Source organism: Bombus flavifrons, chromosome 4 (assembly GCF_040668555.2).
Source record: "Bombus flavifrons isolate JBK064 chromosome 4, iyBomFlav1_principal, whole genome shotgun sequence".
NCBI classification, from domain to species: Eukaryota; Metazoa; Arthropoda; class Insecta; order Hymenoptera; family Apidae; genus Bombus; species Bombus flavifrons.
This window is the reverse complement of record NC_138445.1, coordinates 14,376,933-14,403,942: the sequence shown is the minus strand read 5'-3', so window position 1 is coordinate 14,403,942 and position 27,010 is coordinate 14,376,933. Positions and strand designations below refer to the sequence as shown.

Sequence of the window (27,010 nt, the reverse complement as noted above, 5' to 3'; positions counted from 1 at the left end):
GTTATTATCGCTAAGGATCACGGTTCGAATAGCTTACGTTATTTCTTAACGAAGACGAAAGTTTCACGTGAAAAAATGTGAAATCAGATGGATCTATTCGGATGCTTTGAAATGCTTCTTTCATGAGAAGCATCTTCATATACGTATTCGAAAACAATTACAAATATATTAAAAAATAGTCGAGGTGTGAACTTCGGACCATCGGCATAACAAAGATCCCCAAATAGACGCGTCTATGGGGAATATTAACCATTCTTTTCTTTTCTCCTTTTCCTCCTCGTTAATTTGCAACTGTACAATTACTTTGTTTCCCTACATCTACGATAACAATGAATAGAAATGCCATTATAGAGATATGTATTTTTACTGACGGCTCGTCTAAAAATCTAAGAGAGAACGTCTTTCTTTCTTTGACCAAATTACAGTGAGATTCGACGAACGGGAGATTTCTTACTTGTCTCGCTTCTCCCGATTAAAATCAAAGGAAGCATAAACGAAAAAAAAAAAAAAAAAAGAAAATAAAGATCGAAAGGATCGCTAATTATAGCGAAACAGAGGCGTCCGAATTTTGTTTTTGGAGGCGAGAACGCGTCTTTGTTACTTTGACTAAATTACAGCGAGATACGAACGGAAGATTTCTTACTTATTTCGCTTCTCTCTGTTAGAACGAAAGGCAACAAAAAAGAGAACGATCACCATTAGTAGGAAAAAAGAGGCGATCGAACTTTTTGAGCACGCGTCGTAATTACACTCGTAAATAATGCGCGTTGCAATGTTACATGATGTTCTTCATTTTTCGGCGAAGACAATCGATTTAAAATTTCTTTTCGTCGCGTTCGATGACGATGGTGTAAAAGTTTCTTGGAAAACTTTGATTGTTACCGCGGCTAGACATCGGTACCTGGATATAACACAGACGATACTTGCGCTCTGGCTATTCTCTACATGAGCATGTTAACACGTTTCATCATTTTTATTTCTTTTTTCATTTTTGATTTAACATCTATAACATACGCGAAAAGTACACTTTTTCTTCAACTCTTAAAAACGACCGAACTGAACTCATGGTCGTGCACGTAAGCGCTTCTGGTTCCACTGCGATATTTGCGTTATATAAAGTATATACTTATATATATGTGTGTGTGTGTGTGTGTGTGTGTGTGTTCTACGTGGAAAACGTGGTCAGGTAGATACAACTCTTTGGAAGTGAAGTTCCGTGTCATTTAAACGAGAATGAACATAGGAAAACTTCGGTTGAACCTCGATGCAAGTGGATTTATTTTCAAATGTATCGCAGGATGTTCCAGTAACTTCGGGTTACATGTTATCTTCTAATTATATTATTACTCGAAACTGTACGTTTTTTAAACGAGTATTTTCCTTTTTCAATTTCATTGAATAAGGAGGTCTTGGTGTATGGTGTTTCTACGCAGTAGAAACGAGAACTCAAGGGAGAAGTAGGTAGAAAGCAGGATTAGAATTGATGGTTTACTGCATAAATATCGTTTGTTCATTTTTAGCGTATTCGAGAAAACCAACTTTAAAAATTCAATGGCACTTTATCATTAAATAAGTACTCTTTGCATCGTATTTATCTTTATCGATACTATTGCAATATTGATTGCAAATTGCGCATTGATCATTTTTAGGAACATAAAATGACAGGGGTGCATCTTGAAAATATCTCTACATACACTAAATACAATAAACAAAATATTATTTTTGGACATACAGTATTTATACAGCGAGCCATCGAAGTTTTAAGTACACCAGTGAGCAAATTTTCATCACTTTTTCAAGTTTGTATACTAACAATATTTTTAATAATAATGCATATTTCAAAAACTACAAAGAGTTGAGCTTTCTCCGATAATTTCATTCATATCAGAAGTGAAATTCGTTATAAGATACACATAAAGTTGAGTTTAATATTAACTCAAGCTCAACAATTCCATACTGCACTGTCTTACAGAGGAACAAAGTTCTTTTTATTATTATATCGATAAATAGTTTAGTTGAGAAGTTAATAGAAATTATTTTAGATGATACTTTGGATGCCGAAGAAAATAATATTACAATTAGTATACAATAACTTCTTTACTTAAACTAGCATTATTCTCTGTGACTTTTAAAGTATCTGTTATTATTAAGTATCATATTTCAAGTAAAACATGTTCTTTCAAGTAAAACATGGTGGTTCTACTTCAAAATTTGTACCCTTTCCACTACATAATAGATTAGAAGTCTCATATATCACAATCTACAAGAGTCTTTAACGTCGTGAAATTTAAAAATAAATTCACATCTATATCCACAATAATTTTCTAAAAAAAAAAATACCACACGATAAAATTAATAGAACACCCTGCAGATATTTTTAACTAATATACATACAAATATACACATACACACACGTGAATTGATTTATGTAAACTACTATCACAAAGTACTTAAAATACAATTAACAATAATATTCTCTTTAAAAAGATATCATAAGAAAACTTTCAAGAATCGATTCAATAGAAAAGAAACGCGAAAATCGGAACTTTAAAAAGGGCAGTTATTAACGAGTTTTCCGACGATCTACGTTCCCACGTTTTTCCTACTATATCGTGTTTTGATTTCAACGAGGCATGTATCACATCGTGTATCTAATGCCTCCTATATATTACAACGATATATTATTATCTAATTGTACATAAGACACTCAGCAGATGAACGAACACTCGTGTCATTTCGAACAACACTGAGAGACTTTAGCGGAGTTTAGTCGAGAACGACTCGTTTCTCAAAAAAAAAAAAAAAAGAAAAAGAAAAAAAAGGACGACGAATCTCCCGACTATCATTATTTGTAATTCGGTTGCGTGTTTTCTCATTGCTATATGTCATCGAATGCATATACTGTTCGCGCGACACGCAAAGCTGCCCCAATTTAACCATATTAGGCGAAAGGAGGAAATAACAGGGTCGTGTGACTATGTAGATTACATGTCTCATTAAATTCTCGTTTTTCTTCAGCGAACAGGGAAAAGCATATGGCCTAAAGATTTGTTATTTGCTATCGTTATTACTATTACCGTTATTATTACTATTATCATTAGAATTATCATCATTGTTTTTGTATCTCTTGTTTTCATCGTATCATTTAATAAGCTTTGATTAACTTCTTCTCCCTTGCTTCTTTTTTTAATTCTATGCAAACTGGCATCTTATCTTCTTCGATATTTTATTTTTATTTTAATCATTTTTTCCCTTTTTTTTTTTATCATTTGAATACCATCCTCGGCGCAATTATATTCCTTCACGCGTATATATATACTTTTCAAAATTGTGTATTCTCTCCCCCTCTTTTCTTCCTTTTTTCTTTCTTTTTTCTCGAAAATATGTATTTCTTCGTGTTATACATTATCTATGTTAGTCTCTATTTTTCATATTATCGAACGTATATCACTCTCTTAAGATTATTATGCGTTTTCCCTAGACGTATTTACACGACAGGCCGAGTCGATATCGTCGACGATACGACGTCGACGTCGTCGTCGTCGTATTCGAAACGCAGATGCACGACCGTGCGAATGTTATTACAGAAGTTAATGGCGTTACTAAAAGAGAAACACTGATGTGATCGCAGAGTGATTCAGTTTCGTATCTACATATGTATACGCGACACAGAACGGAGGATGCTACACAAAGGAGAATTACGCTACGACGAGAAACGATGTTCTTGAGGAAGACAATTCGTGTCGGTGCCTTTGCAACTGTGACTGGCCGTTTTGGCCTTTCGTTTTTCCTCTATGCTTAATTTCTTCGTTTTATGCGATCGTAATGAGCATATCAACATCGTCTGGCTGTCCTTCGACGGCTCCTCTATCCTCGTTCTCGATTTCTTTCGCTCCTCTTTGTTCTTATTCTCTGTCATTGCCTCGTCCTGCGTGCACTTCTCTTCTGAAAATTTGTTAAATGACGATTATTACGATTAAGGCGACAGGTAAACTGCGGATAGTTAAACGCGTTATAGTCTTTGTCGGCGACTTTGAGCGTTTGGGTGCGAAGCGAAATCTCGAAAATAATTTATTACGTGTAACGCACAGTAGCAAAGACTTCGACAAGCATTGTAGAATTTCTTTCGATTTTCTTGCAAGCTTAGAATAGGAAAAAGAAGTATTAGTCGTGGACATAAATGACTCAGAATTATTTATAAACAATTAAATGCAGTGGCTCATGAAAGTATTCAATTATACTTGTCGACACGTGTGTTACACGAAACATTTTCCGATTTCATCAGCATTATGTCGTCCTACTATCATCATGATTATATCGGTAAAATTTTAAACAATTCTGAGCATGTATATTTGAGTTACGAGATATCCAATACAAAGACACGTTATATATTTTGTGATATTAAATATTATACATAATCATATTTGGAAAATATTTATAGACAGGCAATCATCTATAATATTAATAAGTCTCGTCGTCAGTATTCAGTGGGATCATCTTTAATACTTACTATGAGCTTGAGGTGATTGTTCACACTGTATATTAACTTTTCACTAGATATATAGTCAATAAATATCTTACAGTTTCTATATACACAGCCATATTTTCTATTATGCGAACATTATCAAAACATGATAATAATTCATGATATCAAGATTTCAATACATATATTCTAACGTCATTCTATATCTAACGTCACGCGATATCTTATCGTTATGTCAATCGAGGATCAGTTTATGTCAGTTAATAATCGTGGAGAAGCGTGATATGCGAGAAACGTCATATGCGAAAAGTATTTACAATTCCGGGAACGCAATAATTGCTGATCGAGCGATCTAAAAATTTAATGACCAAACTCGCAATCAGTTAATTGCAATAGAATACAGTGGAATGTAATTATCCAAATATCGTTTGTTAGAGTTTATAGGTTTTTGTATTATTAGGATAATGTTTATTGATTCCAAAGCAAATTAAAAGCATATTTGGCAATTACGTAGAATAGAAATTAGCATTTGTCAGTAAATCGATCAGTTTAAAGATGATGGAACCTTATAAACAGGCTGTTTATGTTTACGCATTTATAGGCATATAATTTAAATATGTAAAGATGTATATGTAAATATGTAAGATATGTAAAGATAGAATAATATTAAAAGATGTAACAAAATATTCAAAGTATTGCGATACTGGTTATAAAATATTTAAAGAACAAAACAAATCTACGTTTAACTTCCATTTCTTTATCTGCATTCGTAAAAATATGAATTTGCATGAACATCCGCGGTCTACTTACAAGCAACGAGTTTAATCGGTTGCATATCATATTAATAGAGCAAAGACAGTTGCCATTAACAACGAGAAGTTACTTTTTTTTTTTTTGATATATATTAAACGTTAGCGATATTCTTGCGAATATTTAACAGCCAGAGTGTAGGGCGTTAAAGCCATTTGGCAGGCACAGAATATTCGGGATATCCGGGGTTATTGATTAAATAGGAAGAGGAGCAGTCACTTTTGAAACTTTCTATAGGGTGGACGTGTGGAAACTATTGTTTCAATGGTTCGATTGCGATTTCTCATGGAAATATTTCAATCTTGGAAAATATGACTACGAAAAAAGAAAGTTTATTATTATTATTGAATATATCAAATTAAATTCGATGTTGAAGAGACACTAAAACCAGAAAAAGAAGTTTATATCCTAAAGCATTTGTTCGCATTGTTAAAAGTAAGAGAGATATCGGTTTTCAACAGAAATCGAGTTACCGAGGCAGCCTGTGCATTAAACACTCCTGTTACTTTAAGCGTAGTTCACGTGGAAACAAATTTAGTTTGAATTTTATCTCTCTGGTACATACGTACATCTCTTTGGTGTAAGTATATTAACATTTCATTTTTCATTCCATTATTACACGTACACTTTTAAGTGCATTCTATATCCGTGTGAAGAAGATAGCAGATTCCATTAAAGAAAATTCGATTCGAAAATTTAGAGACCCACAGAGTCTATAAAAAGCTCGTTTCACGACTTCGATACGCTCTTCTGAATAAAATACACCTTTTTCGAGACATTCCGTTGCAATTTTAAAAACCACTCTTCTTTTAACCTGTTAGCTACAATGACATTTTTTATAACAGTCTCCGTTAATAGAACGAGTTATAAATATTTTCGTATTCGATTTTCAGTTACATGAAATCGTATGGGAACGAAACAACCGATTCGTCAATCGACATACCGATCTTTAAATATCACTGTTTCACTTAATCATCGTTTTGTTAGTTTAGAGCAACCCTTTATTACAATCAGAAAATTTTATATTAATCATGAAATTCTTTCGGATATTAATATTTTATATAATCTTTTAAATTCTTTAAAATAATCGAGTTAAATAATTCATAATATCCTACACTCTACGTATTTATATGTTAACTTTGCTCTCACGTAGTAGATTTGAAAAGTCTATCTAACAGCGTCATAGCATTCTACGATGCGTGATTATAGCAACAATAGAAATTGAAATGTCATTACGACAGAATTTATTCAATTATAAAGTCACGAAATTTTTCCCATTATTATTGTTTAAACATTATAATGTAACGTAATCTATACGCAAAATAAAACAGTGGGTGGATTGTGCCTGTGCATTGCATATTGTTGTAAATTTTTCCCGTTATAAATTTCCAAGAAAAGAAACAATCTTCAAAAATCTGATGATCCAAAGTTAAAAAAGAACGTACGATAAATAAAAGTTACACAACTTTTAGACGAGAAGGCGACCAACGAGCCACCCTGTACTTTCATTCATTGCTTGAAATAACGAAGATCTTTCAGCCGAAGAGGACGCTCTGTACACTCCGTTGAAAATAATCGAGTGTCCGGGATTTACGCTATCTCTGAGGGCTAGTGTAAAACTGGTGGCAGACAATCTCTTGTAATTGATCTGTTATTAGCTTGGCTGAATGGCGAGCTAGTGGCTAGAAAAAGGCAAACAAGTACCTTCGAGGACCTCGTCGAATATCGATCTGCTCATCTTGGAAACACAGTTCCTTTCTTCGCTTTGATCCACTTCGTTCTCCCTCTCGACGTTATTGTTCGTGCGGAAGATCGACTCGAGAACCTGTCTGGAAAGCAACGGCGAGCCAGGCTGTTTCAATCTCGTTCCATTCACATTGGCGAAAACGTCGCATGTGCTGGTCTCATTGTCGCACATGCTTATGGTCGACGCATTATCGGTGATAAGCTTCTCGGTGTCCGAGTCACCGGCGTTGCTGTAGTAATTATTGCTGCTCTCGGACTTCTTGAGTATCGACTTGGAGACCCGGTGCCTGTCTATGAAAGGCACGCCCTCGCTGTCTATCGAATCAGCGGACAGGGAAAGCTTGCTGTCGGTGTTCGTTCCTGAAATTTGCCTTCGATGACCTGCATATACAGTGCTTCCAAGTATTGCGCTGACCCAGAATATAAAGGAAATCAATAGAAGGGTGAATCGACAGGTAGACGCGACTCGAATAATCTTTAAAAGCCAGCGAACGTGAAACGAGCGTGATACGATACGTTCGATACACCCTCGTTTACAAGTGTTGCGATAGTTGTGGGAATTTCGATAGATTCGAGAAATTATTAGGAAATTATTTTAAATTTAGATTATTATAATTTAACTGAGTCTATCCGTTTTTTTACATTTTGCATACATTTAACCAATTCGTTCGCGTTTCGTCAGTAAATAATGAAAATATATCTAAATTATGGTATACGTTCGAAGAACGACGAAGAAAAATTTTCTCGACACGGAGTCATGGCATTCGTGGAATAAAATTATTCACGATAGTATTTAGATAAGAATAAGAAGTTAGTTCATATCACTTACCTGTGTAATGCCTGGGTCCAATGGCAGAGCCGAACAAATGATGATGTATAATTCTCGTAGCCGAGGCCAGGCTGCTGTTGGTCGTGGTAAATGGCTTGCCTCCTCGTAGTCCTCCATAGTAATTGTTCTCCATGGTTTCCTCTTTCGTCATGCTACGAGCCACAATGCTTTCCTGGTCGCTGATAAATTGCGCGCGTGGTCTTACGCTCTGCAATCAGCCGCGCCGGGTAACTAATATGCGACATTACTAGGCAACTAACTTCTTCGTTAGTAACACACACACATATAATACACAAATCTCGATCTTTCCATCAGTCAGCTATTCGTTGAAGATTATCAACGATGAACAACCAATGAAATTCTACGATGATTAAAAAAAAGAAAAAAAAAAAGAGAAGATACGTGCACCTGTGTGAAAAGTAATTGTACGTAAGTTCTTCCTCGACATTGAATCGAGGAATGGAGAAGCGACTGGACGAAACCTGGACGGTGACAAATTTCCATTCTTGTATGTGGAAACTCGATGATTTAGGGAGTCAATATAACAGAAACATCACACGGTTAAACAAAAACTTCGATGTTACAAACGTTACGGTTTAACGTTTTCAGTCCATTGGAAGTATTATTAATTATTAAGTATCCATTAATTATTCCAATTATATCGATTGGAATCATAATATTGCTAACGGTATCACAAAGTAAAAATCCTTTTCCCTTTCGCACGTCCTTTTTCTTTTTTCTTTTTTTTCTATTCCACACTCGTCATCGTCTCTTTATCGCTTTAGACGACTCATCCCAAATTATAGCGAGGTAAAAGACCGATATATATAGTACGTACGCTATGTGCAAGATTACCTAACTGCAAATTACAAAAGTCAATGACGCTGTCGTACGCTATACCCTTGAGCTTCAATGTACTGAAAACTGCGAACACGAGTCGTCTCTCGTTTTTAATGTGAGTTCGTCTACTCCTTACAGGCAACTCCGATAGGTACCATTTCGATATTTCGAATGGTTATTCGTGGCAGTTAATTAACGCTTAATAAGAGCGACACGTATAATAAATCGTTAACAGATTCGAGTGCAAGAGGTGCGTTAATGAATGCAGTTAATCGAGGCAGGGTGAGAACGCAAGCAGGTTAATTGTCGGATAAAGGGGGTTTTTAGCGATTCGTGTGACAAAATAATACCGGGAATGTTTCCTCGACTGAAAGTGTACGGCAAGTCGGTTACGCTGCAACTGTGGCCTTTTGTAATCGAGATAAATCACGCCTCTGGGTAATCTGCCAGGCCAAACAATAATTTCTCTTTTTCTCACTCTCTTTCTCTCCCTCTCTCCCTCTCTCCCTTTCTCTCTCTCTCTCTTTCTTTCTTTCTTTCTCTGTGTCGTCTGTCTTTTCTTTCGGCACGGCTATTACGTGCAGTATCGTGTGTATTTGTGCAGACCCTTCTCAGACAAGCACCAGGGCACATTCGGTAATGTACGATCGCCCTCGGCTAGTCGTTCAACTGTGCTCCGTTTGCGATCTTGACGGTTCGTGAAACTGAAAAAAGCAGTGATGATACGCTGTCAGAGCTCGTGCAATAATAATCGCAGCCTTTTAATTATCGCGGTTAGTGCAGGGGCGAGGATCGTTTCGAAACGTGGCGGCGGACTTCTACGGTTTCGACTAACGAGAAATGGGAAGGGACGTAACGATCAACGGTGGGACCAAGTCTAACACGTACATACCATACCGTGCACGAGTATCTGGCCTTGTAGCTTCCAAGTTACTGCGAATATGTAACATATAGTTTGAAAAAAAGTTCTAGCTTAGTCGAATCCTCGTTTGTGATCTTATCTCAGGTAACCGTGTACAGTTGGTGGATATCGATAGAAACAATAGTCGATATTAATTAGTGTAAATGAGAAAGCTTGTAGGAGAACACCTAAGTTAAGTGACTTTAAGCATATCTGTTCAACGTTGAGATGTTAGAATGATTGGAATACCTGCTTCCAGTCGCGTTTCAAAATTGTTTATATGGATTCTATAAAGCGCCAGCTATTTATTTCAGATGAATATGAAACTTTTGATTGACGCGGACGTATTGCTCGTTTCAGTTTCAATTTAGCTGAACATTTGATCCCAGTCACGGCAAGAGACAGGACAGTAATCAATAATAGAGAAACGTTCTTCTATAATAATATTGAGAATATACTTAAAATATTAACGTTTTCATTGGATTGCATCAAGTGTCCAGATACTTATGCAGAGTAACGTAAACACAGTCGGAGATAAAAATAAGTGGATGGGCGATGGAAGTAAATATTACCGCGTCAGATAGCTAAATAGGTATGCATGGTAGTGTACATACATATTTATAATCCGAATGAAATCCAGTAATCGCTTTATAGGGTTGGAACACTACTCATAAATAGAATGCAGATTTTTACACTTTTCGTAGAAAATTTGAAAGCGCGAAATTGCACGAGATGCACGGTTACACGAAGAAATGTAATAGATTCTACAATATTTGATAGATAAATCAATTTCTTGTCGAGATTCTACTGCGACGTTTAATTATATTCTAAAAGAATACGAATTTGCATAAAAATCCGCGATCTACTCGTAAGGTGTACTTGCTAAGTGCATTCGATCTTCTCAAGTTGGTCTCGAACGTCGGAACAAGTACTCGTAAGTTTCGAAAATCTACTTGTAGCTTCGATATTTAAACGAATCGAACCCTCTTACAAGCAGCGATCGAATCGCGAGATCGAATTATTATTTTTATTATCTTTCGAACTAAATGTCGAAGTAGATTTATATAGTTGAAGAATTTCTTATGAATTTTGAGAAACACGACTTTAAGAGAGAATCTCCGACAAAGTGCTCGTAAAGTTTCCAACTTGTTCGACCAATGTTCGATTCTACTTGCGAGTATTTTTTTTTTCATTTCTCGAAGTACTTTTTTATAGAGCTTTCAAATCTGTCGCGTTTAGGTTCGAAATATTTGATACTAGCGTTCCTTCTTGTCGAAATAGAATTATTGAGAGTTCGAATCTATTTAGTGAGTTGGTTCGAACCTACTTGCGACGTGTGTACATTAGTGTACGTACATACTTGAGCTCATCACTAATAACGATAAGCTTTTGAGAGGCGAGTAAAAAATTGATAAAGGGAAAGATTCTATCGGTATCTGATAATACGAAGCTTTGAGGGTTTAATTATTTCCTTCAAAAATAATCGAGTTTTTCATTTTCTTTTTTTTCTTTTTTTTTGAATAAAATGGAAATGTTAACGATACGTAACTATGTGTATTTTGATAATGGTATTTTTACGTAAAAATATTATTAATGGTACAGTGGTGTATAGTAAGGTAACATAGCTTGGACGAATAAAATCAAAATGCTATAACGAACGCGGAAAAATATTATCGATTGCCTTGCGATACTATCAATTACTTGCTCCGCCTTTGTTGTCATGGTAAAGATCAAACATTGACGATGAATCTGTTAATCTTTTTTAAGAGCATTGAGCAACGTAAGAGGCTTCTACTTGTGACGAGAAGTATTGGATTGTTCATCGACATTTTCATTATTGCTTGTAAAATTGATCATTGGTCGAGTTCGATTACTTGACTATTGACTATTTCTACATAACAGCAAAAATATTTCGTTCGATTATTTACAACTAATTTTAGCCATGCTGAGAAAACTAAATAATTTTCTTACGAATACAATGTATGAAAATGTATACATTACGTTTGTACTTATGTTTATATTATATAGTACCTTTCATTTTACATTAAAATTTTCCCATCTACATATACGAGATAAATATATGTGTACACACATGTATTTCAATTTACACTAAAACGAACTGATGCTACAACGAGCAGACGATTAGAAACAATTACTTCGTTTTAATATATCCCACTGTATATTGTTTATTTTCATTTATCATTTTAATTTTACGACGAACGAAGATCTGCACAAGTTCAGTGAATTTTACACAAGTCTAGGTAAGTTCAGTATATTGGTGTGTAACAGCTTGCTAACAAGAAAATTATATCTTGAAGAGTCTGAATGAAACTTTTATGGAAGATGTCAAGTTTTTGCTAAGTCATTATGCTTTACATCAACTTTGAATATATTTGCACAGTTATCACAGCTGATTAATGACACAGTTAGCAGGCATAGAAATCTCCCGATGATTAAGTTCTAATATGAAATTCAAAGACGAGGAAATAATTAAACACATCGATTTTGCTACAGTAACCAAACGCGCAGCCGTGCAGGTAAACGAGGAAAATGTTGAAAATAATGCCAATTAAAAAGAAAGAAATGTAAAACCTACAGCAGACGAAATTATATAGACTATCTGTAGCATATACAAATTTAGTTGTGCGATTTCGAGATTTTATAAGCAAATGATTTTTCTGTAGCAATTCATAATTAAAGGGCTAAATGACACACGAATGATGTTGCTTATAACAATGTAATATACTTTTTTGTAGATGTAAAATACTTAGAAAAAGAGTAGGATACATATTCATATTTTCAAATAGCAAGGAAAAATTCGTCAAATTTTAAAGCGCTATTTTATCCTCTATTTCTGTTCGGTAGTCTCATAAAAGTTTATCACGTGTATAACTTTATATCTTTGACCGTCATTTTATTATGTAATGATGACTATAAATATCTAATATATAAATAAATTAATTAATATACGGTATATAAATTATATAAATACACCATATATATATATAGTATTTATATAATTATACGTATAAATATGTTTAGATCGAAGCAAGCTAAAGCTATAAAGAAACTACATATTCGTCACACTGAACTGACTAAACTACGATATCAGAATGGATATAGCGATAGCAAAACTAAATGGAAAACTAAGTGCGTGTATACGTATGTTTACGTATCGAGAAATTTTCTATTCTATAAAGGTCGTTAGTTTAAAAGAATCATAAAAAGGAAATAAAATAAAAAAGCTATAGAGAGATAATAAAATCAGAATATTTCGTGCGACCTATGATGTGACTGGAAATCATATAAAAATGACAAAAGGAATATTTCTAAAGAAAACTACCATTGAAACTATAATATAAAGGAAATCATGCTGTTTCACAATCGATGGCTGTAAGTGTTCGTATGGAAAATCGTTTGATTATTATTAATACCGTACCGAAAACCTTACACTCGTCTCATTGGTCGAAAATAGAATTTGATGACGCACACAGTGACAGAGAAAGTAAACATTAAACGCAATATTCATCATGCACGATTAGTCAATGGTTAATTAAATTACGCTTAGAAATTTTGCTGAACGTACAACACAGACTTAGGTACACGCGATCGTTTCACTTTAGTAATTCATGAGAATAATTGCTCTTAAGAAATTTTCTTGAAAACTTTCCTTCGTATGAATTATTTATGTTTAAAGATATTTTTTTTTTTTCAATAATTTTTCTTACGAGCTCTTCTCAACACTTTCGACAATTAGCCACGTAACGCACAAGTCTCCGCACAAGTTAAAAAGGTATTCTACCCTGGAAGTTACAAAGATCCAAATCTTTTAGCTCCTCGTTTGAGTTGAGGACCATGAGAACGTATTCTTAGGAGTATGAGAAGAAATTGATAGAATTTTCAGGCTTATGTATATTTAAGGATAAAGACAATTGATTCTAGTTCGGGCGATAGCCACAACACTCTCGATGAACTCTCAACTCTTCAATTCAATCGCTTCATTTGCATAACCACCTATAAGGAGTATCTCAATTTATAGATACTGTCGTTCGAATATAACCACCGGATGATTTATTCATAACTGAATAGTTAAAACGCGAAGAAATTCTGTTTAGGTATAAAGACCTCTTACACGAATCACTTGTTTCTCTCGCAGGTTTAAGTATGAAATATTAATTAGCCATTAAAGATTTTATGGATCGCTCGTTCTCACAGCTTCGGACATAAAATTTTAATTAGCCATTACAAATTTATACAGTCGAAACCTTCCAGATTTAGATATTAGATTTTAACTAACTGTTGTAAATCTAGGTATAAAATTTTAATTCACTGTCTCGAACTTTTACAACACATTTAAATCTCCTCCAGGTTTAGTACACATTTTAGTTAGATATATTAGATTTATACGTAGGTATAATCCATAGGTGAAACTTTCTGTCTAGTTTTAATTTCTTTATGACCGTACAATCTCCTCTACGGCCATAGAAAAATGAATTCGTACGAACATTTGCAATTGTTTCATCGCTACTAAGGACAAAAGATTGGAAATCTGATATAACGTTCATTTGTTTGTGCTTCACCTTTCGAACGAACGATTATTATCAGAAAATGTGAGTCGACTATTTGTGCAATGTAGTATCAAATAAAAAATGCTTTCTAAGATTCAAAATTTAAATAGATAACATTAGCGTGTACAAGAGTTGAATTCGACCATTGTTCGTAATCTACCAAGACACACGACCATGTCGTAATCTCCAGAATGATAATAGCTTGCACGAAACTCACCAATATCTTCTCAAACAAAGACCCTTTAATCTGTGAAGAGGAGTAACATCGTCATTCTCATCGCAGAAGGCACATCATAAATAGATAACAATTCATCATAAGAGCCGTCTTGAGAGACAATTTAAAGGACAATGGATCGACTGAAAACCTACTACGCTGCCTAAAACATACCAAACTGTACAATAAATGGTAAATGTTGCCCTTGTGTCGCTAATAATCCATACAAGTGATTTATGCGACGTTAAATGATCGAAATAAACAAAAAAGAAAGAAGCTTTCATTTCATTGTCAGTTTAATAATAACATTTTAATAATTGTACTTATAACTATTATATTTTAATATTAGTACGTTCTTAATGACAATTGCAACGTTAATAATCACATCCTTGATAACTACGTTATTAATAATTATATCATTAAAGATCGAATGAAAAACTAGTTATTCGGACTAGAATACCTTTCTAAACTTGTTAGCTGCTAACACATCCACTTTTGGTTCTGCAGTTTTACCAAAATCCACAGACTTTCTAAATTTTGGTACATAGGAGAAAGAAGCTATAAGGAGATGAAAATAACGAGATTGAGTGAAGAAGACACAACGATGGTTACGAAGGAACGACGTCGAATACGTGCGATTATATAGAAATAATTACGAGGATGAGTCAATAATTACATTCTTCTATGTTGTATTTTAAATTATATTGGATTAAATTTCACATAACATCTGCTTGCCCTATGTTTGTTGATTTTTGGAGCCGATATATCATTAGCCCATGTACAATAAATCAGATCGATTGTCGAATGTTATCCTTGTTCAACCAGTATATCAAACGGAAAGCGAATTTGTTTTTGTTTCGCGTTTATAGTACAACCAGACTGTGGATTTATGGGAAATTTGACGGCACAGAAATACACAGAACGCACGTAACAGGCAAATATATGTAAATAAACCCAAAACATAGTACTCGTTGTAATATTCAACAAATAAAACAATCTTGTACCTACTATGAAGATAATGTAATTTTACAAAATGGATTTATATCTCGTGAGAGCAATGAATAAATTATAATATAAACCATAGAATAGATCAGAATTACCAAAATGATAAAAAATTTTTAGTAGGAAACTTACTGAAATCCATAGTCTATCAATTTAAATAAATTGGAAAAATAATTAAATTTTTATTATTTTAAATAAACTGCACTCTCTATCTATATTAACGTTCTAATAAACTTCATATTTTTGATAATTATTCACTCAGCATCGTATAATTAGGATACAGCTCGTACGCGAAAGTGTTAAGAATTTTTCTCAAAATTCCTTACAGTTAAAGCGGTTTCACATTTTTCAGTGGATAAACAGCGTTTAACGGATGTTCCATAGATACGCGTGCAAAGATGGACAATTGGAAAGGGATCGATGAAAAAGCAAAATAACGAGCATACCTGCTGAATGCGAATTTTTCTATGCTTGGGCACTGTGTCGTTTAACGTAACCCTGCTACCCTCGTTAAAGGGACGAACGTCCTTTAACGATTCAACACTCGGTGACGCGTCGTCAACGTTACGTCCGACTTCACCGGAAGCGGACTTTTTCACTCTATTTCCACACTTCTCCGCAGCTTCCAGTGGATTCACGTACAGATTACTGTCTGCTTCTTCGGTCAAATCGCCCTGTGAAACAGCGCAGTTAGCATAAGATTTTCTCTATAGATTTCTGTAAGATATTCTGTATCATTGACAGTGTCAGGCATTTCACATTGGTATTTTAAAATATTCGTTAATTTATTAAAAATGTATTTCAAAATAAACAAATTTATTATGCGATAGATTTAAAATTTATCCAATCGCTGTTTAATCTTTTTGTATGCTTTATTTATAGGAATATTATTATTGATTTAACGTACGTCCAAAGGATGCGTATCAAATATAGAAAGCGTAATAGAATGCTCGCAAAGAGTATCGGTAAATATATAAACATGCCAATAAATATATATTTACTAAAGAAATTAATAATAAAATAACGAAACCAATGACATAATAATTCGCAATGTTGTTTCTTACATCTTCTTAAACAATAAAATACATTCGCAGAACAATTTTCTTCAACTGAATTTTATTGCAAATTTGTGTCGCCATTCCATTTTCAAAAGCTCACTCACATATTTCTCTAAAACTAGTCAAATTCTTCTCTAGATTGTAGGCATTTTAGGTTCAGGGAAATCCTAAACTACTCTTGCCTTCATTCGAAGCAAATTTTTAATTCTATCTTTTAAGCTACGTCTAAATAAATTATTTACAATTTTATTCAAACGTGTTAAAACGTCTACCGTAAGGTAAAAAAAGAAAAGTATTCTAAATCGAAAGTTTCAGCATTGTCCGCACTACGATAAGAACTAGCTCGTTCGGCAATTTCTCGAGTTAAGTGATAGTTAGCGTTGTACCTTATTGTTATCCGCCGAATGACCAGCAGAAGAAACCTATGGTAATTAGTATTCGTTCTCGCCGATGAAACAGTCAGTAACGCAACAATATGCGCAACATGTTACAATAACTTTGCGCGTACTGTACGATAATATACGGAGACGAAGAGGAGAGCAACGTTATACGTTAATTACGGTTAGAAATTCAAGCAGAATCGTGTAATAAGAAAAGTATAAAAAAAGCAGCAGAAAAAAAAGAAAAAAAGGTAGGAAAAGTGCAAGCATTAATCAACATCTTATTACATACGGGAAAATAAACGAAGAATAAATAAAAAAAAAAAAAAAAAAAAAAAGGTAGAAATAACGTGACACACCGCGGATACGTACAGTTACTCGTATTTAATATTCTGACACAGCAGTATCTCTGTATTTGCTGCTTCGTTAATAAGAGCGGATTTAGATATCGCGTTGCTTATTTTGCGAAAATATGAATCACTCATCGTAGCTTGAAAATACGCAAACATTTTCTTCCTAACGACAACGTTTGCTCTTTATATTTCCCAACGATATCTGCTATGATCGATGCTAATGTAATTGAGCAATTCAATCGCGGTTCCGTATACCATATGGAAGGAATATAAAGAATATACATTCTCTAAAATGATAAATATAACGGAAGAAGCAATTTATATATCGGAAGAATAAAACGAATGGAGGAAGAAGAGGAAAGGGAAAGAGAAACGGATAAACCGAGGAGAAAAGCAGAAGTCACGGAAGTTTACGTGAATTCAGAGAATATAGGAAGATTTACGCTACTTTAAGAGAACAGTCACTTTCTTCTTATTTAATATTTTATACTACTTTTCTCTCCGATAAATTACGATAAAATACAGTAAGAAACGAGAATACAATAACAGTAGGAAACGTTATTAACAGAGTTATTCTTCATGAAAAAGAGTATTCTTTTCTTTTCGTGACACGTTAAATTTCTTGGTGTATTATAAAAACGTCCGCGTTAATTTCACTCGACGTTCATTATACGAGACAATTACACAAAATAAATGCGGAACGCGCATAAGTATTAGCGTGACACGAACCTGGGTGTTCTGTTAAAATTGTTCGTTAAAGATCTAATTAAACGCTATCGTTAGGACGAAACTGTTTACGTGATTTCAAGCCATGATAAATTGTTGATATTCTGGTAGAGCGAGCTAAGCTATGTTTGGATCATCCTCTCTATTATTAACGAACCAACAAATACGGAGACAGTAACGTGTCTGAATATTATTAGTACGAGCGACTGTATTTCAGTGAATTGAATTCAGTGAATTCAATTGGCCAGATTCTCGCGGCCAATCGATTCCATACTATACCTGCGAATGAGACGGATGCGTTTGACAGCTGGCATACGTATCAGAGCTGTCTACGCTTCCTTGCTCGTTGTACGTTCTGCCAAAGCTGGGGACATCCACCGGTTGTGCCGGGGACGGTTTCGTTTCCACGGCGAAGATCTGCTGATGCGCGACCGGTTCCATCGACATGATTCCTCCGGATCGCATCGACTTCATCTCTTGGCAGATGGGATTACGAAAGTCGCTGGTCGCCAGTGGCATTATATCTTCCGCGTCTCTGAACTCTTTGTATTCCTAGAAACACGACCAAGGTGAAAAGTCTCGGTTTGTCGAAGACGAACCGCCGCATAGCCAAGCGTTGTCGCCTTCAACATCGCTGTGATCCTAAAAATTTAACATTAAACGGCGCGTCACTCGTCGATAAATGGTTGTAACGTAAATAGACTTGGAACTTCGTGCGATCGTTGATTTAACGTTGTTGCGTTCTTTGGATCATCCTCTATTTTCGATAAAAAAAAAAAATGTTCTTTTGTTATTAAAGTGCGAGTTGATATTATAATTATTCGCGAAGCAGCTAATTATGGTATTAACATCGTTATGTTAGTCAATAGACGATCGATAAAGCGAATATACAATGGTAGTACGCCTCTTTGTATAATTGTTGATTTAACCTTGCTGCGTTCTTTGCATAGTTTTTCATTAAAAAAAATGTTTTCCTATCGTCAAAATGCGAGAATGACTTAATATTATAATTATTCGCGATGCAGCTAATTACAATATCGAAATTATTTATTACGTTAGTCGATAAATAATTACAACAATATACAATGGTAAAATGTTTCTTTGTATAGTTGTTGCATTCTTTCGATCATTTCTCATTAAAAAGAAAACGATTTTTTATTATTCAAATATGAGAGCGAATATTTTACTTCAGAGAATTTTATTTCAATGAAAATAAGCAATTAAGACGAAGAGTTAAAGTGTATGCGTTTTCTGATGAACCAACATTCTGGCACATCTGGCACAATGTCAGAATAATCAAATATACAGAGAATGATCCATGAAAAAAGAGGTAATTTTGACAACAGCACGAAATGTTGCGAACAAAATTGGTAATCAATGAAGAATCTATCGATGTAACAAATTTCAAGCGTTATTCTTTTTTAACAAAAACTAGAATCACTTTATAGTCTTTTAAATGATACTTTCTTTACCATATTATCCTTAAACTCGAGAAAAAGGATAAATTCAACGATATGGTAACATTGTCATTTCAATTATCCGATACCACAATAATATATTAATTTATTTCTAATCAACGGGATCAATAACCGACCTGATTACACCGATGTGACACATGTGATCGATATGAACATGTTCGTTTGTTGAGAACGTCAATATTATGTATCAACATTAAGATGGAATTCGCAAATGGTAATTCAGGAATAGATTAAATTATTATTAAATTATCGTAGCATCGGACAATTAAAATAAAACGTATTACCGTATCGTCGTTAAAATCTACATAAAAAAAAGGAAAACAAATCCGTCTTTCCGTATACCTGAAAGATATGTGCTGTTTAAAATATACAAAATCGAAAGTAACCGAAAGTAAACCGCAATAGAAGGATATAAATATAATTTTTATAAATAAATATAACACTTTCGAATCTTTTTGTACCAATAAATTCTTCGTTTGATATCGGTCGACTTTCCTTTTGGAACATGTTCCGTGTTAATCTCGCCAGAAATCTTGACTCGCTGCGGTATCCTCTAAGTTTGAGAGGAAACGTTCCATCGAATAGCACAATTTCTCGTTTCGCTTTTATGTAAAAATTCTTTCCGAGGCATTAAAAGCTCCTCTCGTTATTGAAACAGAGGAGCGAAATCTAGCTGCAAGAATCTAAAGGACTACAGCAGCGTTAAATCGACAACGTAGTCGACGAAAAGGTCTTTCTTTCGCAGGTCTTCGTAATAACGTTTGAAAGTAGCTCGAACAGCCCTTTGCACCGTTTCTCTCCGTCTCCATCAATCTATCGCTCTACCGGCTAAAAAACTAGTTTAAATTGATCAGAGTGTAAGAACGAGTGAAACGAATTGCTCCGGGCTCCGTTTAACGACGATAGCCGCGCTCGTTTAATTGAAAAAGTAGTCCCTTCGTGTGCTGTATGTATATACATGTATTAAAAGTTAATGGAGAAAAAGGAAGAAAACTGGTATCGTGTGCTGGCTAAAATAATCGCTATCTATACGTATAACGTGACCTTTCTACTTTCCGTATTATATACTCGCCTGATGCGGTCCAGAATTTTCGCATTTGCACGATCATTAAGTAGATTAGAGGAAGACGGTACATATACAAGTACATATACATGTGGGCCTGTAATAAGGTGCGGAACTTAAGAAAAACAACGTTTGCAATTTAGTTAGTCGTATTCCCAAAGCTTGCCACAATTGTCCTAATGGATGCAACAAGTCGTAATAGTATAGTACATTCAGAGAATCATTGCAAAATCTGTATATGCTGTTATCGTGCTTTGTTAGTCTGAGTAGTTCTGTTTCTAAAAAAAGAAAGAAAGAAAAAAAAAAGAAAAAGAACAGCATGCTGAAAAGATGAAAAGTGAAACAAGCGTGTATTACCGAACCCGTAACACGATATCTTTAAGCTTTCGTATTATACGAAATACTCTGTGTTTCTTCGATGTTTTCTTTCTGTTTTTCTTTCGCCTCGGTTTCTCTTTTTGTATCTTTTGACTGAGATCGTGTAGCGGGTTCGAACGATCCATATACAGATCGTTGTTCGTAGAAAGCGTACATTCCATGGTTCAAATTTTCTGTTTGGAAATGATTCACCCGGGTTTACCGCGAAAAGATTGAAAACTGGAAAAATGATCAAAGAGAGAGAGAGAGAGAGAGAGAGATGGAAAAACGTGGTCAATTTGAAGTGGAAACTGTACGCTCTGGAAATTGGAAAGTGACGATTGTATACGTGTAACAGTATCATTTATTGACGAAATTCGAGCATTGCCTTTTATTTGGCCACCAGCTCGCGCAACAATGATCTCGTTTGAAATTAAAGCAATGTCAGAGTCTCGGACCATCGTTAATTAAATCGAAGCTATTGCGGAAATTCATACGCGATTTTCTGTCGCACGAACTTCGCTTGTTCAAATAAAACTTGGTCGCCGAGATTTTAATAGCATTACGTGACCAAGTGTAGCAGCTGCAGAATCGCATTCGTCGTTGTCACAGCTGTCGCATTTGTTTCACATGAGATTACCTTCTTTATTCGTGTAATTTCGAATCCTATTTTTCGTTAAGTGACACAGAGAGTGGGATGCAATCGTTTGAAACAGCGTTTCCCGATTGTTGCTTGATTGTAACGTCGTTGAGCGATTTGCAGTAGCTCGCGAAAGCATTCGAACGTTTATGGAGATTCTTTATAACTACAGTCAGTACGTACTTGCGCGTACTCGCGAAAATGTTTGAAAATGTTTACTGTGGACAAATTTTACGAGTATGTCGCGTGTGTGAAATATCTTGAAATTTCATTGACGCTATAATGAGACAAGACCGTCGTAATTATAAGGTCGCAATTTCCTTAATACTTGAAGACAATCTGGAAACGTGTAGAAAAGTTACAAGATATGTATATTTAATAAAACTTATTTGGTAAAAAATTAGTATACGGTACGAACAGTTGTTTTAATTTTTTAACTGGTGCTAAACATGGTTCCATTAGATAACGAAGCTTATCGATAGACTGCTGATTTCTATGCGTTTGTGCAAAATTTGAATACGTAGAAATGTACAGAAAGCATATAATAATACATGTACAAAAATATAATAGAATTTTAATTGTGTCTATAAAAATATAAATTCTCATAAAAATTGGCAGTCCATTTATTAATTGTATAGAAAATTTTCTGTTCAAATAATCTTGCGATCTCTGTGAGGTGTATATTTAGCGAATAACAGCAAATATTTTATAACTTCTATATATTCTCAATTCTTAGATTTTATATAAATATATTCTCCACTTTCCGATATATAATCATAGCCTTATCTCATTACAGTGCTTGTAAAGCTTCAAGAAGTTTTATATATTTATATTGAATATTCACAAAATATTCATAAAAATGTTCTACAGTATGCGTTTTAAATAATTTCATGCCTCATTCTACACGCTCCGCGTAAATGAATCTTCTTTATTCGATCGATTGTTGGTCGATAAACACTTAACAATATGTAGACATCAATCTCTTGCAAATTATATTCAACGATCTGTAATCGTTCAACGATTTAAAGATATATCAAAATATATATATCTGTACAATCAATCAACCATGTACGTATAGGAATACAATGTATTCAGCGATTGTATCTCATTTCATTGTCATTGTGTCGCGTTGTAAAGAAAAAAAAAAAAAGGAAGCAACAGATTGTAAGTAACATCGTGCGATCGTTGCAAGATATCGTGACTAATAATTTGCTAAATGAAAGTGCAACTCGTCGACAAACACGATCCTACGTGACGTTCGCTAATTAATCAGACTGTATATACCATTTTAGTTGATCATGCCACGGCACGATGATGAGGTGAATGAAAGTCTATTGTATGCGTGTCTGTTGCTATCTGCAGCCAATGAGCTAATGAAAGGGATCAGTAAGTCAATCAATGTCTCAATCAATGTCGTTCGCTTAAGACATTCAGTCGTCGTGTGAGATAAACGTCATTGAAGCAATAATATCCTGCTTCCAGGAGGTGAACATTTCCAAGGAAGTTAGTTGGAATTTCGAACGAGAATGTAGAAACGAAATAGAGGACTCGTTCAGTTGATCGATACACGCTTCTGTTTAGAAGTAAGGACATCGGACAAGTTGAATTTATGTAGTTAAAAAAAATATTACGAGTAAATAATGGAATAAAAATTTGAGATTCCATCCCAGGCGAAATCTACAACAAAGCGAATGAATTTCGCCTGAAATTGATCGATCAATTGTTTTCTCAGTTATCGCGCACGCCAATTCAAAAAGTTATTAAACATTCGGCAGTTTGAAAAGCTAGTAAACGATAAGAATGAATTGAAATAGAGAAAATTACATTTACACCTCGAGACTAGTTGTCCATCTCAGAAACGAACGTCTAGTCTCATGTGACTAGTAATTAGCTTGAAACAAATTCACAAAAAATTACATGCTTTTATTTTTGTTACGCGAGGATCCTTCCTTAAAATAACAATAACGCAAATGTCGAACGCAGATACAGCAACGTGGATATAATTTGTATACACGCTGCATACCGCGTTATTGCTCTCGTTGCGAAATCACCGGAAAATCGTGAATAGTACGAAATAATGTATCGTGTAAAGTTGGTACGTCGTAGCGAATATTCGTTACGGAAGCACTCGAAGTGAAATGTGTTCCAGTCGGAGCACGGCGTTTCGTGTCAAGACATTTGTCCGAATCGTTAACAGCCTGCAAGCAAATTGCTTGAACACGAGTAAATTCTCTTTCGTTCTAGCCTACTCGTACGATTGCCAGCGTGATTCATGCACGACACTAGCGTGCAAACTTTATGTTCGTTTGAAACTTGAAAGCAGGAAATTATCCATCGGAGAGAAAGAAAGAAAAAGTATAGATCGGTTTAAGTAAATACTATATAGTAGGCATGTGCGAATAATTCGAGGATGCAATTTGAAATGTTTTGCAATTATTCCAATTCTAACAAGAAAGTACAATTCACGATACGTTACGAAAAGATGAAGAAAATTCGTTGCGGTGTTAATTGGATAGAGCATATCATCGAAGAAGAAATAAAAGGAAAGAAAAAAAGAAATGCTATGATTTTGGTAATCTTAGTAGGACATGTATATTAGAAATTAATTAAAATTTACATAAAAGGCTTGTTAGCAAGTTATTGTAATAATGATTCCAAGCGTTGTTAGAGAATAATCAAAGAACTGTTAAATTGTTGGAAGAAAATAATATTTGTACTTTTTTATAATGTTTCTCTTTAAGTTTGTTCTTCTTTTTATTTTTGAAACAGAGAGATATTAATTACTTCATAAGGATAATACAAAAAGAAACTTTAATTCGCAGATACCTAGTACTTATAATATGCCCAACGATTAGTGTACCCAGTTTTACGGGCAAAAGTATGTTCGTACATGTATCTTAAAATGAGTTTGTGTATGAATCAAATCAAAGACAAATTTCAAATATCCATTTTTAACCCTTGGTAAACCTGAATATTGTTCAGGTTTCTACAATTTTAAATATATTTACCGTTCCCATTTATAGTAAAGACTCATGATATGTATAAGATTACACAGAGACGAATATTCGTTGAATCGAGCTTAAGAAGCTACCTACGCTTAAAAAGTATATCTGCATTTGACATTTTCTCTGGCAAACTAAAAGTAATTTTAAAATTAATTGTTTAACATACATGTACGATCTTAAGAGTCACGTAAATTTCATGTAGAACTGTGGAAAAATAATTTCTATAATAGAAATAATTTTTATGAAACGTTCTTCGAGATAGGATTTTCTGAAATCATATAAATTTTCTATCCTTTTAATTTTATATCGCTTAAGCTCTTCGACCCGAAGCGATCGCCTAGCATCGCTAAGCAAGCTGTTGCTCGCCGGATAAACTTGTTCGTAGGGCAGATTATAATATTTTCTATTTAGGATCAGGTGAAAGGAGTTGGTGTACGGCCAGAACCAAAGGCATCGTGTTTCGTTCAGTGGCGTGATTTCGCTTCCGACGTGAAGCACGATGACGATGCCCGTGCCTTGACCTACAAAATTGCGAGTTTACACGCAAGTCAAATTAGTGCAGGAGCTACGGTTGCGTCTAAAGCTTTTGAATGAACTGGTATCGTGTCAATGGAAAAGTTGTGCTCTGTTGAAGGTGAAAGGGGGGAGGCAGTGCATACACCCAGTGGACTATACATACGTACAAAACCGTGCATCGGCTGTAGTAGAACGTACAGTAGTAGCGGACAGATAAATAAGAAGCCAGGGGACAAACGTATACTACCACCACGCGCGATAGTATGTGTTCTCTATCGATCAGACATCGCTGGCGAAGGCACAAAGCAGCAAAGAGAGATCGTAACATAATACAGATTTCAAGACGAGACGAGAGAAAGAAAAGAAAAAAAAAAAAGAAAAAAAAATATGAAGAGTGAAAGAAAGAATGTTAGTCCCCTTGGTCCCAATTCTCTCGACAGCCCATTGGTGTATGTAGTGCCGCCTAAGGAAGAACGTTAGTGATCGTAAATACCTTCGTAGTACAAAAGCAACACTCGAATTCGCTAGGTATTTCATCATTTTTCTCGAATTTTCTGCTGTCTTTTTTCTCTTCATCCTACAATGTCACACACACAATTTCCTATTTTACTTTCCGTAACACACGGGGCTCGCCGCGCTCGGACGCGATCGAATCATTTCGCTCTTGCTTCGCCTTGTCCACGGACAAGAAAATTCCATTTACGGCGAATATTACGTCGATGAAGCAACGTCGTTCTATCGGTTCGATATCCTTCATCTAGAAGCATATACTTTTAAACAACGTGCAACTAGAAATTTTAGAATGGAATATAGGATTAGAAAACTTTCAACAACGTTCTAACTAGAAATTTCACCTGAATTCGTCGTCATGTGAATCATCGTAATGTTTGAAATTATTAAAATTTATCGGAAAAGTCTTAAAGTAGTTTTTCATAACATTTATCTTAATTAATATCTGTTTCTTTCTTTCCTTTTTGTTAAAAGACGTTTTGATACGAAATAATTCAAGCGCATCTCGAACGAGCGAACATGTAATTAATCCTTTGAAGCACGCATTCAAGAAAAAAAACTTCTGTGTGATATTAGTTACCTTGTTTCTAAGCGAACAACTGTATCACGAATAAAAGTTTTCGCAAGAAGTGTCGATCATTGAATACAGCCACCGCGCCGGTAACCTCTGTTCCTCGTTATAAATAAAGAGGTCCTTCAATTCTTTTCTTTTCCTTTTTTTTTTATTTTATGGAGCACCCTTCGACAACGGTGCTTCAAAGGCTTAAACGAGAACAGGAAACGAGGCAACGTATGATCACGTGGAGCCAGAGAGAGAAATTTTTCGCAGCCGTGGGTGAAAAGGAAAATGTATCACGATTGTATGAATCTGTTAAAGAAAGGATGTTTTGTAATGCGTGAAATCAATTCATAAATCGTGGTATATACGACATTTTTTTCTTTTAGGTTTCTCTTCAATGAAAATGACAGCATGACTTTTTTTAAATTGAAGATATAATAATTCTAAACTTTGGTTAAGTTACATGACCTTGCGTCTAAAGCATTCTCTTGTTTGCACATTATTATGAGAATAATAAATATGAAAAGAATCATAGAAACATCGATTGTCACAAGCCATTAGTTTTATTTATTAGATTTATTTTTAGTAGTTTTAGTTTAATGAGAATACATAAGAACCAAACAAAAAAAAGAGAAACAAAGAAGATGAAATAAAGTTTGAAATTGAGATAGGTATATACATATATACAATTTGAGAATGATTTCTACTTATTAACTCTGTGAGAGATCGCAGCAGAAAACAGAAAGCAATACGATGTTTTTAAACACTCCTCCATAGAGATAATATTTATTCTTTCATTCATAGAATGGTAGCGTTTGAAGTTCGGCAAATGTATTAGCTATTGTACGTTAAAGAACATATTGATCTAGTCGCTTATTTTCACTACTATCAAGACTTCAGCAAATATTCATTTCCATGTGTATATTTACTGCAGTAACATTAAAAAAGAATTAGTTCTATTAATAACATTTT

The 27,010-nt window shown here is 34.5% G+C and overlaps 1 protein-coding gene across 8 annotated transcripts in view; it reads right to left on the bottom strand.

Moving 5' to 3' along the window:
* Positions 1–566: 566 nt before the first annotated feature.
* The window catches only part of Shab (Shaker cognate b), a 68,387-nt gene continuing 41,943 nt past the window's right edge, over positions 567–27,010 (bottom strand). For 2 of the 8 annotated variants that reach the window (XM_069111305.1, XM_069111304.1), the window contains 7 exons: positions 25,463–25,546; positions 18,190–18,462; positions 16,838–16,873; positions 15,840–16,067; positions 7,869–8,076; positions 6,998–7,420; positions 567–3,945 (listed from right to left, as the gene is read on the bottom strand). In XM_069111305.1, the coding sequence (XP_068967406.1) occupies positions 3,704–3,945; positions 6,998–7,420; positions 7,869–8,076; positions 15,840–16,067; positions 16,838–16,873; positions 18,190–18,462; positions 25,463–25,546 (1,494 nt within the window). In that variant the 3' untranslated portion in view covers positions 567–3,703. Of the gene's footprint in view, positions 3,946–6,997; positions 7,450–7,868; positions 8,077–9,058; positions 9,413–15,839; positions 16,068–16,837; positions 16,874–18,189; positions 18,463–25,462; positions 25,547–27,010 lie in introns of those variants that run through there. The other 6 variants (XM_069111306.1, XM_069111307.1, XM_069111308.1 and 3 more) reach the window with 6 other exon arrangements.